This window comes from Maniola hyperantus, chromosome 5 (genome assembly GCF_902806685.2).
Source record: "Maniola hyperantus chromosome 5, iAphHyp1.2, whole genome shotgun sequence".
Lineage (NCBI taxonomy): Eukaryota > Metazoa > Arthropoda > Insecta > Lepidoptera > Nymphalidae > Maniola > Maniola hyperantus.
The window spans coordinates 16,056,954-16,070,611 of record NC_048540.1 but is presented as its reverse complement, the minus strand read 5'-3'; the positions used below and the strand labels follow the sequence as shown (position 1 = coordinate 16,070,611).

Here is a 13,658-nt window from a genome sequence, read left to right as displayed (position 1 = left end):
CCCAGTAGTTTGAGCTGTGCGTTGAGATATCAGTCAGTCACCTTTTCCTTTTATATATTTAGATATAGATATATAGATAAACTAGCTAATGCCCGCGACTTCATCCGCGTGGATTTAGGTTTTTTTTAAATCCCGTGGGAACTCTTCAATTTTTCGGTATGGAAGTATGGATTAAATAAAATTTCAAAATGGTCACCATGCAAATTAAAAAAGTACATATTGCTATATATTGTACGATGGTGCGGAACCCTTTGTGTGGAAGTCCGACTCGCACTTGGCCGTTTCATTTCACAAAGCTGTTGCAACAGCGATGTAAGCTGCAACCCAAAGGGCGAGACTGGACGGCTCCTTATAAGGGCATGACGACACCGGGCGTGATGCATTGACGAATAAAATCAATGGAAATACCAGACAATACTGCAATGAGTTGTATTGATTCTTAAGACGACGCAATCATAGCATCAAGGGGCCTTAAGACTAGTCCGGACACGGACAGAGCACGGCTGAAAGAGTTGTATGACAATGGCGCCGATTCTGTTGTCTTTCTCTAAACTAAAGAGTATAGCTGCATCTTTTTTTTTTTTTGTAGACCCGGGCATCAGCTAGTTTACGATTATAATTGTACTAGTGACCCGCCCCAGCTTCGCATGGGTGCAATAAAATAACTAATGAGGTATCAGAGTGATTCTTCCGACATTTTATTCAAATATCGTCATATTTCAACAAATTAACACAAACTAATATTAGACTATACCTATAAACCTTTCTCTTGAATCACTCTATCTATTGGTGAAAACCGCATTAAAATCCGTTGCGTAGTTTAGAAGATCTACGCGTTCATACATAGAGACAGCGGGAAGAGACTTTTTTTAATACTATGTAGAGAAGAACTTGGGTAATTTCGTATCAACGAAATCTAGGACTACAAGTAGGTAGGTACTGTTATGACATAAGATTTTGTCATCGCCATTAGCCATAGGCCATCGCGTATTGTTCTCAAGCTATAAGTTATGCTAAACTAGTGCGAAACTTGGCGTAAGGCAACTATTGTCGTCCTCATCGCCATTAATCAAGTAGTTTTTGGTGTCAAGTAGGTTTTATATCATTAAAATTGTAAGAACTTGGGTAATTTCGTATCAACGAAATCTAGGACTACAGGTAGATACTACATATTATGACATAAGATTTTGTCATCATCACAGGCCATCGCGTATTGTTCTCAAGTTATCTATACTAATATTATACAGAGGTAATGTCGTTAAGTTTGTTTGTAGGGGGTAATCTCTGGAACTACTGAACCGATTTTGAAAATTCTTTCACAAATAGAAAGCTACATTATTCCTGAGTGACATTGGCTATTATTATAATATACACGCGGGCGAAGCCGCGGGGATCAGCTAGTAACTTATAAGTTATGCTAGGCTAGTGCGAAACTTGGCGTAAGGCAACTATTGTCGTCCTCATCGCCATTAATCAAGTAGTTTTTGGTGTCAAGCAGGTTTTATATCATTAAAATTTTAGCATTATTATTGTGACGTGCGCGTGCGTTTCTCAAGCGTTTTACATTGTATCGCAACTACACTACTGATGGTGATCCTCTGAATGAGAAGGTTTTAGGGCACAGTCCACCACGCTTGTCAAGTGTGGATTGGCAGATATCGCATGCCTTTGAGTTCATATGGTGAACTCCCAGGCATGTAGGTTTCTGTATGAGTTTTTCAGATATATAATAGCTGTAAACGCACATAGCTCTGAAAAGTGAGAAGTGCATAATCCGGGAACGAAGCTCAAACACCTGAGTAGGACACTGGAATATTTAAGCACTAGGCTATCACCACTTATGAACCAACTAGCTGACGTGGGCCGGTTTTGCTCGAGTGGAGTTTTTGGAAATTAGTGAGCGGACCGAATTTCCAGACATCCTGAAACGCATACTTATCTATTTACTTCTTCTTTTGTTGCCCAAAAGACCAAATACCAAATCTACTAGGTATTACAAGTTTCTAATCCCAGCCAGAGTGGTCTAGGCTGTACGTTTACAGATCGTTCAGTCAGTCAGTATAGTCAGTAAGTATTTTTACCCGACTACGGCAAAGCCAAAACGAAGGGATATGATTGATTTTAGTCTATGTATGTATGATGTATGTATGTTCGTATGTATGTGTGTTCCACCGTAGCACCATAACTACTAGCGAGGTGTCAATCGATTCATTATTATGGTCCGGGTGACATAGACTACATTTTTAACCGACTTCAAAAAAAGGAGGAGGTTCTCAATTCGTCGGAATCTCGATTACTCAAAGACGCCTGGACCGATTTTAAAAATTCTTTTTTTGTTTGAAAGGGTATACTTCAAAGTTGGTCCCATTTAAATTTGGTGAAGATCTGATGAACATCTTCGAAGATAGATAATGGAACTCCTCAACGGATAAGAGTAAATTGCTCGCGATCAGTGTAATAGCTTAGTAAACAGTAGATTTTTAACCAGGCATAGCATATTTTAATATCATGGGGCCATTAAAAATTGTGAAATAAAAAAAAAATACAAAAAAAATAAAAACCGACTTCGATACACAAACACTAAAAATTGTAAAATAATTTAATTTATTACCGAATATATTATGTAAGATTATGTATACAAGAGTTAATATAGTTCCATAATAACATTTTTTGATGCCGGTGCCAATTAGCTTTAGCAGCTAAAGCTAATTGGCACCGGCATCGTCTAGACTTCATATTTTTATGAGACTCCACAATGGCACCTCATTGGCACCTCATAAAAATTTATATGGATAAGACCGATCCGACAGATGTTAGGTAGGTAGGTACACCCAAAAAAGTGAGGGTCCCCAAATTTTTTTAAAATTCTAAATATGGATGAAGAGGTTACAAACAACAACGTAAGCTATTTTGGATACAGCAGCTACCTAGTAATAATAAATATCCCAAATAAAATGATGTGTTAACGAAACATCAAATCCGTAGCCAGGAGGTCATCGTCTAATGTATTGAGTACACAATATTATATTCGACCTCTGTACGCAGAGGTCAAGTTGTCAAGCTATGCCTGTTTGACCAGGACTGACTGCAAAACGAATTGGTAATAAAATAATGTGATAATTACGCAATTGGATTGCAGTTACGTTATTTTTGCTGTCTTATGATTTTGTGGCGCCGATTCTCTTGTCTTTCGTTAACTCTACAGTTTATTTAAGCATGCTTATTGCTGGCAAATGTGAACAGTTGCATGAGCATGCTAACATTAAGCTAGCATAAAAGCATGCTTTTTTTGAGCACGTCTGTCAGTACTTTATCTCTACAGTTTATTTAAGCATGCTTATTGCTGGCAAATGTGAACAGTTGCATGAGCATGCTAACATTAAGCTAGCATAAAAGCACGCTTTTTTTTAGCACGTCTGTCCGTACCTTAAACTAAATTTAAAGTATGTGCACCTTTTTTAATATTGCTAATTTTTTTTAATTTTTATTTTTTTTTATTTGACTAACCAACAACATTTACACATACACAAGTATTTACATACAAAAGGATCTATAACTAAAGGACACATAGCATAAACGTTAACAACTGGCTAGTACAAAAGATTTAGGTACAATGATGTTATGACTTTAAAAGGCAGTAAAGTAAAGCAAAATGTAATAAGGAATTAGCACGTTAAATCGGTTAAGTCTCATTACAAACTGATTAATTAGCTCCCTTTCGTAGGGAGATAATGACGTTACGACGAAAGCAAGTTGTCGTAGAATTAAAAATATTTAGCTGTCGATCTTTCTGATGAAGCGTATTAAATTGATGACAGATGCGATTGAGGAAAGAGTGCTTCGCAAAAACAGTGCGGCAGGGCTTAGTTGGAAATACGTTGTAAGTGCGAGTTGTTCGTTTTGGAATTTTACAATTTAGACCTATTTTTGACAAAAGTGTGGTATCGGTTTGAGTGTTGATGATTTTTTGCAGTAGGATTGTATCAAGTAAATAAAGACGGAACATAAATTTTACATAAAATGGTCAAAATTTTATAGCACGCTACAAACAATAGGGCTCGCGACGAGGTATGACATCTCTAAATTGAATTTAAAACTGTCAAACTGTGTCTGTCCTATTCATAATACATTAGTAAGAAGAGGATACGAATACTCTAAAATTTTGTTGTGCTTAGAATAAGTACCATTGTAAATTTTTCTCTATTATGTTCTTTTCATGAATAACTTTCACATCTTCTTTTTGTACTTATTCTACTCGCTCTACAACCTCTAAAAAAACAAGTAAGTAAGTTAAACCTAGTTGGTGAGATGTCAACAATCATCATCAGAAGCCCATCGTCAACCCATCTTCTCCCAGCACCCTTAAAACAAGTGATATTCCTCAAAAGTAAAAATGTGCATAACTCCGAAAAGTTAGAAGTGCGTGACGGAATTGCGCACCCCTCCCCTCTTCTCATTCTGAAGGAGACTCGTGATCAGTAGTAGGCCGGCCATGTGTGAATGATGATGACGAAACACTTGTTGATAAATGAAGATGCGAACAATAGATGCACTCTGTTAGAATAGCTACCCACCTACTAGTATTTGCATACAAAACAAGCCGCCGCACGATCCTGGGGTCTCATTGACATGTGATGAAGTGACTCCAAACGACCGATAACCCACATCATATGACCATAAGTAGAATGCCACAACAACGTTGTTTATTGGCATACTTATCGCTCACATAATAGACTCGTAACACCCACTAAAACAGGATTTGGAATTTCAGAAATTGATATTTTTTAATTATCTTCTATATAATATAATAAGGAAAAGCTGACTGAGTGACTGATCTATCAACACACAACTCAAACAACTGGATGGATCAGACTGAAATTTGGCAAGGAGATAGCTATTATGGCGAAGCCATCCACTAAGAAAGGATTTTTGAAAATTCAACCCCTTAGGGGGTCAATAGGGGTTTGAAATTTGTGTATTCGCGAGCATAAGCTAGTTACTAGATAATTTATAAGTCGTGATAGACGCACCTCTAACTTTGCAGAGTAAATATCACTTGCTTTAACAGAACGGATTTGGAATGTCAAAAATGATTATTTTTAAGGTTCCGTACCTCAAAAGCAAAAAGGAACCCTCATAGGATCACTTCGTTGGCTGTCTGTCCGTCTGTCGTGTTTGTCAAGAAAACCTATAGGGTACTTCCCGTTGACCTAGAATCATGAAATTTGGCAGATAGCTTGGTCTTATAGCACATGTAGAGGAAAAATCCGAAGACCGTGAATTTGCAGATACATCACAAAAACAAATTAAAATGTGTTCATTATAATTAGAATTTTCAATTTTGAAAGTAAGATGACTATACCAAGTGGAGTATCATAATGAAAGGGCTTAACCAGTAACCTGTACATTTTAAAACAGATTTTAATTACTATTTAATTAACTAGTATCTATCTACTCTATCCAGATCTGAATTCTCGTAATAATATTATCTACTTCCAACAATAATTCTACTTTCTAGTTTACCTACTTCACTCTATTTTACTCTATTCAAGATTAATCTTCGGACGCCTAACAATTTAATCATAGCACAACGTAAAAGTGAAACATTACAAAATTTACAAAATACTTCTAAATATATAAAAGAAAAAGGTGACTGACTGACTGAGTGACTGATCTATCAACGCACAACTCAAACTACTGGACGGGTTGGCTGGGCATGTAAATAGCTATTATGACGTAGGCATCCGCTTAGAAAGGATTTTTGAAAATCCACCCCCTAAGGGGTTGAAATAGGGGATTGAAATTTATGTAGTTCACGCAGACGAAGTCGCGAGCATAACCTAGTTAAAAATAAGTTTGCACAACATATCAAAACACTTTTATAAAATATAAAAACTTCGAAAAATAGGTCTCGAAAAACATGCACCTAACTTTAGAACAATAGGTAATTATTTTGTAATGTTTTACTACCGTCTATTTAAATGTGCAAATAAGCTTAGCTACTTGCAAAATAATTAAGTTTCTACTCTATGTACATCTATATTATATTATTTGCCAACATGCCCTCATTCGATATTACAAATATTATACCAATACCGTGAGCAATCTGTTGTTTACACATATCAAACAGATTTTTTCGACACGTGCTGATATTAAATAAAATGTACCACCTAGGTACATACTAAACACTGCAACCGAATTACTATGCAAATTAATTAGCCAATTTATTGATTTAATATACATAATTAAGATAATATTACTAAGCACTAGCTGACACGCCCCGGTTTCGTTCGGGTGGAGTGTAGAAAATTGAGGGGGAGGTTGAATTAAATTTTTCTCTCCGTAAGAACCATCCCCGTACTTCAAGGAATATTATAAAAAAAGAATTAGCGAAATCGGTTCAGCTGTTCTCGAGATTTGCGATGAGCAACACATTTGGTGATTCATTTTTATATTATAGAGATAACTCCCTAGACTATAATATCTTTAGGTACCTAGCTTTAATGACAGAGGAATAGATAGTGTATTTAAACTAGCAGACCGACTTTCTTCATTACTTATGTTGATTTACTAGGTGGTTTGATAGATCCAGCCGCGAAAATTCAAATTTTAGTTAGTTTTTCGGAAATACAAGTAGTAGACTAATCATACATCGAAGGCTTATGGTAATGACTAATGAGTTTTGCGGGCATAACATTTATTCATCTACCTGTTTTTCCATACAACTTTGGTCAAAAAACTTATTTACTTCATACTTGTTACTGAAAGATAATTTTCTGAATTTTCCCAGATTTGCACTAAAATTTACTAAAAACTAAAATTTGAATTTTCGCGGCTGGATCTATCAAACCACCTTAATTTGATAGCTGCCAGTCAGCCAATTGACAGCGAGTAGAGGTATGCCTCTACCACAGGTTTGCAACTAGCGTGGCCCCCTCAGGCCCCTCTCGCTCAAGCAGATTTTCTTACTAATTGTGAAATGTCATTCCTTCTACACTTCACGTTGTTTGCCAAATACTCACGTACAAATACATTTTGGCAAACAAAAAAAAGTGGCCACGGTGATAAGGACAAAACATAATCATTTTGTCACGTTCTAACAAGAGCTTAAATGCATTTAGCTATCTCGCTCTAACAGTAAGCGTGTCACAATAGGGCTACTTCTAACAGTCCTTGTTCTGAGGCCTCTATACTTTGACCAGCAGAGGATGTTACTTCATTACTTATCTTGATTTACCACTGATTTACTAATGCCCGGTTTCTGAACTCGTCAGTTATGTTCTCATTAGCTGTTAATTCGCTAAAGCTAAACGTCCTTTAACTGTCCATGCGTTTCTGAATACAACAAAAACAATGAAACCGATAACCAGTTCAATATTCTGTCACTAGATGGGTCTGTTACAGGAAACAAGTTTGAAATGCATATTATTATTTTATTTCACCACCAACACTAGTTTTATTAATTATAGTATTTTTTTCTATGCCAAATAAGTGGCTAAACACTGTTTTTGCAAAGTAACGAACAACTTACTATTAAAATACTTTTTAATCTAAAAATACGCAAACCATGAACTACCTACTGACAGATGAAACGTCAAGTTAACTTTATGGAATAGATAAACGGCGCACAATTGACCAGTTAAGTTTGAACGGAGTTTATCTTGCATTACGTTGCTCAGAAACGCAATGTCTCGAAATATCGGACATTGAATAGATAAACCGTCGATAAAAGTACTCAGAAACTGGGCATAACTTACTATGTTGTCAGCAAAATCCTTCAAGATAAAGTCGTCAACTTATCTGCGAGTAGGTATTTGATAACTTGGTAATTTGCAAACTGACCTGAGGTCTGAGGTCAAATAACATTTTACCGAACGTTACGAAAACGCTCCTTGACTTAGGTTCAAGAATTATTTTTATTTGTTAAGAGATGACAGATGAGATGATTTATAATTGTCATAACATGCATATAAAGTAGGTAAATAAGTAGGTATTCTTATTTACGAACGATTGAGCAGATATTATCATAAACAAACTATAGGTATGTAAAAGAAATCGAGGTTTACGAAGATTTGACTCTTTTTCTTATTGTTTTAGAGAGTAAGTGTTACCCTATTTAGTCATTGCAGGAAAAGTTTTGTCACCACGCTGGCCAATCCGCACTTAGCCAGCGTGGTGGACTGCTAGGTGTGGCAACATTATCTACAATCTATGGGCGAATCGAGAGCAGCCATCTTGTCTTGCAATATCTCGAGTATATTGTACTTGTTAAAAACGTGTAAACGTGTAAATGTGTAAAGTAATAAATACTAGTAGAGAAATACAATGAGTTTTAATCAATATAATATGACATGGACAATGATTAACTAATTCTTCTCATACTAAGAGCTGACGAGACCTGTGCTTTGTAGTTAGCCGGCGATGATCGCGTCAATGCCGTCCGCAACTCAGGACAGGATTGACGTGATTTTGGATTGATTGAAGGAAAACCCAACAAACAAAAAAACAAACACGCTTTTGCATCTATAATAGAGTCTGTAGGGTAGCCACGGGTGACCAGAGGGCAGTTACCTCGGTCAGCATTAACCTGGCCATTCAACGAGGTAACGCAACCAGCATTCTGGGCACCTTGCCTCGTTACAGTGTTTTTTTTTTTAAAGAATATTAGCCATGTTAATTGACTAATAAGTATTCCCCTTTCCTCTCTAACTAAGCGTCCAGCTTGTGCTAGGAGTAGGTACGACAATAGTGCAACGGGCGGGGTTTGAACCGTCGACCTCTCGGTTTTCACTCCTTTACCCGTTGAGCTATTGAGGCTTATTATGATAATAAAGAATCTATATGATAAAGAATCTCCCGTTTCTCCTTCCAGAGGCTGTCACTGCACGTCGCGGTGGTTCTGCTGGCGGTGTACCACACCTGCCGAGCGGACCGACCGGTGCGCGCCATCCCTAACTATGCCAGCCAGAACTATGCTGTTCTAGGCGAACCTATAAGCGCTGCTCTCAATGAGGACGGGTAAGGAACATTCTCCTATCAATTAGGTACTAAGCTTCCAAGGTACTCCCTCAAGATAGACAGACAACATTTAAAGGGACTAAGGCAGCCGCTGAATACGAGAGGAAGAAGACAGTGGTGGGTAGAAGTCCCTAAATGAGATCCGTATCCAGCAGCAATGGGTGACTATGAACGCGGCTCTCTATGATGATAGGTAAGGAACATTCTCCTATCTAATTCTAAGGTGCTGGAGAGCTGACGCACACTAGATGGAGAGACGCCATCAAAAAAGTCACAAGGAGCCACTGAATACAAAAGGAATAAGACAACAGTGAGTGGGAGTTCTTAAAAGAGCAACAGAAGTTGGTGACTATATAGTGACATATTCGTGAGAGTTCACTTCAATGGTGGTGTACCACACCTGCCGAGCGGACCGACCTGTGTGTGCCATTCCTAACTATGCCAGCCAGAACTATGCTGTTCTAGGCGAACCTATAACTGCTGCTCTCAATGAGAACGGGTAAGGAACATTCTCCTACTATTCCTAAGGTGCTGGACAAGCAGACCCCATTAGACAGATAGACATCAGAATAGTCACAGGGAGCCGTTGAATACAAGAGGAACACGACAGCGCTGAGTGGGAGTCTCTAACAGAGATCTCAATCCAGCAGCATGTTGGTGACTGTAGTGACTTATTCCTAAGACTGGCATTCACGGGCGATGTTCTACAGCAGCTGAGTGGTATGATCAATCAATGAAACAGGCGTTATTTTGCGGAAATCTTCTTGTTCATTGTACTCCAGTCAGAACTATGCTGGGCGAACCCATGATGCTTCTCTGAATGAGGACGGGTAAGGAACATTTTCCTACTATTCCTAAGGTGCTGGACAAGCAGACCCTCACTAGATGGACAGTCAACATCAAAAGAGTCACAGGGGGCCGCTGAATACAAGATGAAGAAAGAACCCTAGGAGTGAATTAAGCAAGGCTTTTGAGCAATTCCAACACGACCTAAATTTATGTTAACAAAGTTGCAGGTATATTATTATAAGCGTTACAATGGATTACGGATAGATTATATCATGACCATTGAACTCATTTTTAAGTGTGATGAGCTGCCCCCCAATTGTGTAAGAATAACCATTTCATGGCTATCGCAATCGTCAAGAAATTCTGCCATTTGATTGGTTGATTCGCTGTTTACATTTTTTCACAGCCAATCAAAGGGCAGAATTCTTGACGATTGCGATAGCCATGAAATGGTTATTCTTACACAATTGGGGGGCTGGCTAGATTTTTTTTGTATCTTCGGTTAGTAGTTGGTCCCTAACTGGGAGATGAATGGGTCACTAATCTAAGCACGGGTACCTAACTACGTGTCTTCATTTTCCTATATTGATATTTTACTAAAAAATTATGTTATGTTTGTACGTTATTGATCCTTATTGTAATTGTAAAACAATATCGTTTCAGGTACTTCTATCCGAAGCCCAAGATCCCGTTCCCGCCGCCTCCGCCGCCACCGCCGCCGACGAGGCCGCCGCCGCCGCCACCACCACCTCCAACGTTACCACCAACAAGACCGCCACCGCCACCACCGCCACCGCCGACTAGGCCGCCACCACCGCCGCCTCCGCCACCGACAAGGCCACCTCCACCTCCGCCACCGCCTCCGACTAGGCCACCACCACCTCCACCACCACCACCAACTAGACCACCACCACCACCCCAACCAACAACAGACTTTGACGGATACATATACGAAAAGCCTCGTATACCATTCCCACCTCCACCACCACCTCCTCCAAGGACTCCACCACCCCCTCCACCACCAACAAGACCACCAACGCCACCACCAACAAGGCCACCACCTCCCCCTCCACCACCTACCAGACCACCTCCACCTCCCCCACCACCACCCACGAGACCACCACCACCACCGCCTTCTCCACCGCCAACAAGGCCTCCACCTCCACCACCACCCCCTCCAACCCGACCACCACCGCCTCCACCTCCACCACCAACTAGACCACCACCTCCACGAACTAACCCACCGCCATCTTCAACTGGTTATGTGTATGAGACTCCTAGAGTACCCTTCCCGACACCTACACAGCCTCCAACTTATCTCCCTCCAACTAGACCCACTCCACCCCCCACTAGACCCACTCCACCACCTACAAGACCTACACCACCACCAACTCAACCACCAACGTATCTACCCCCTACGAGACCAACACCACCGCCTACAATACGCACACCTCCTCCTACTAGACCAACTCCACCCCCCACTAGACCTACCCCACCACCCACGAGACCCCCGCCGACTCAACCTCCAACGTATCTACCTCCTACGAGACCAACTCCTCCTCCTACAAGACCACCAACTTACCTACCACCTACTAGACCTACACCACCCCCTACTCTACGCACACCACCTCCTACCAGACCCACCCCACCACCGACACAACCTCCAACTTACTTACCCCCTACAAGACCAACACCGCCACCAACAAGACCAACACCGCCACCAACACGACCAACACCACCACCAACAAGACCAACGCCACCACCAACAAGACCAACACCGCCACCAACTAGACCACCAACCAGACCACCAACGTATATCACAATTTTAGACGAAAGCAGAACAACAGGTTATTACTATTCGACACCAAAAGTTCCATTTACTTTACCAACCAGACCACCTCCACCCCCCACTACTCCAAGGGTAATTACACCCCCACCTACTAGAAGACCTACTCAACCCTCCACTTATCTACCACCTACTAGACCAACCCCTCCACCTACTCCGCCACCAACTAGACCACCCCCACCACCGACTAGACCTTCAACGTATCTACCTCCCATAACAAGACCACCTCCTACCCGACCACCTACCCAACCAACTTACATACCACCACAAACAACTAGAAGACTACCTCCTATCACAAGACCGCCACCTCCACCTACCACTAGACGACCACCGACCACCAGACCTCCTACATACTCTACCATACTCCCAGATTTCAGAACCACTGGATACGATTACCCCACACCCAAAGTACCGTTTACGATACCTACTAGACCTCCTCCCACTAGACCACCATACATTCCCCCATCAACAACAAGGCCCCCTATATACATCCCTCCATCAACAAGGCAACCATACATTCCCCCATCAACAACAAGGCCTCCATACATTCCCCCATCAACAACAAGGCCTCCATACATTCCCCCATCAACTACAAGGCCCCCATACATTCCCCCATCAACTACAAGACCCCCATACATTCCTCCATCAACTCCAAAATACATTCCACCCCCTACAACTAGACCCCCTATATACATAACTCCCCCAACCACAAGGCGACCTACATACGTGCCCCCTGTGACGAGGCCCCCTTTTATCCCTGATCAGGGTTACTTCTATGACAAACCTTTAGTACCTTTTGTGTTCTAATTTCTAGTGTAAAAAAAAGTTACTAAGATGCCATAAATATTGTAAATGTGATACCAAACTGTGTGCTGAGGGACGCAAGGATGTTATTGTTTTAAATAATATTTTGTTTATATTAATATTATGTTGGTTATAAGGCTACCTATACACGGTCCACTTGCGACGGTCTATAGCGACAAGCCCATTTTTTCTACCTTATATAAGATTGCTATCGTTTGTCCACTCCACTTACAGACACAAGTTACAACATCAATATTATGATTTGGACAACAATTTTTTTTTAAAGAATTGCTAATTTTTATAGAAATTAATTTTAATAGAAAGCCATGCTAATCATGACTAATATTCCCCTTTCCCATCCAACTAAGCGTAAAGCTTGTGCTGGGAGAAGGTATATGGACAATAGTGCAACGGGTCGGGTATGAACCAGCGACCTTTTGGAATTCAGGTCACTTCTCAACCGTTGAGCTATTGAGGCTCTAGCATGCAGTATTTCACAGTCCACACCTCTCTGTCTGTTCTTCAGATAAAAATAGGCGTGGCTTTGGTTTCATAGCCTCTATACTTATTCATAATATGTTTTGTTAGCCAATAACTAGACGAAACTATAGTTCTGGAATCTTGATATTTTTTTTGCAAGGAACACTTGTGATTATTTTGTACCTAGACAGATTTTTGGCCCGTGTGTAGGTAGGTACCTTAAATTTTCAAAAAACAAATATTACATTCTTCTAACGTTTGAAATCTCATGATCTAGGATTAAAATTACTATTTAGCTTATATAAATAAAAGTTACCATAAAATCTAGTTATGTTATAATATTATGTATTATATATTGTTGCCTAAGTATATTACATGTATGTATTTTTAAAATAACTGTAATACTCAAAAATCTCGTATATGAAATCGACACTGCCTTTAACTAATTCTAACTTTAAGGTTGTAAAATATATTTTAAAATAAAAATGTTTTAAAAGTTTATGTTTTAATCTATCTCATCTCATTTATTTACAAACAAAAACACAACAGAAACAAAATAAAATAAGTAGATAACCGAAACAACAAAAAATAAAATAACAGACACGTTCACTAAAAATATTATATTTGTGTTAACGATTGATGCTAAAAGTAGCATAAGATCTACATGTATGAAAAAAATATATCAAATACCTATACCGATTACGTAAAGTCGGCGATAGGA

The 13,658-nt window shown here is 39.7% G+C and overlaps 1 protein-coding gene across 2 annotated transcripts in view; it reads left to right on the top strand.

Moving 5' to 3' along the window:
* The window catches only part of LOC117982384 (uncharacterized), a 37,843-nt gene extending 24,407 nt beyond the window's left edge, over positions 1-13,436 (top strand). For both annotated transcript variants that reach the window (XM_034968741.2, XM_069498739.1), the window contains exons 2-3: positions 8,873-9,018; positions 10,471-13,436. In XM_034968741.2, the coding sequence (XP_034824632.1) occupies positions 8,873-9,018; positions 10,471-12,460 (2,136 nt within the window). In that variant the 3' untranslated portion in view covers positions 12,461-13,436. The remainder of the gene's footprint in view (positions 1-8,872; positions 9,019-10,470) is intronic.
* Positions 13,437-13,658: the final 222 nt, after the last annotated feature.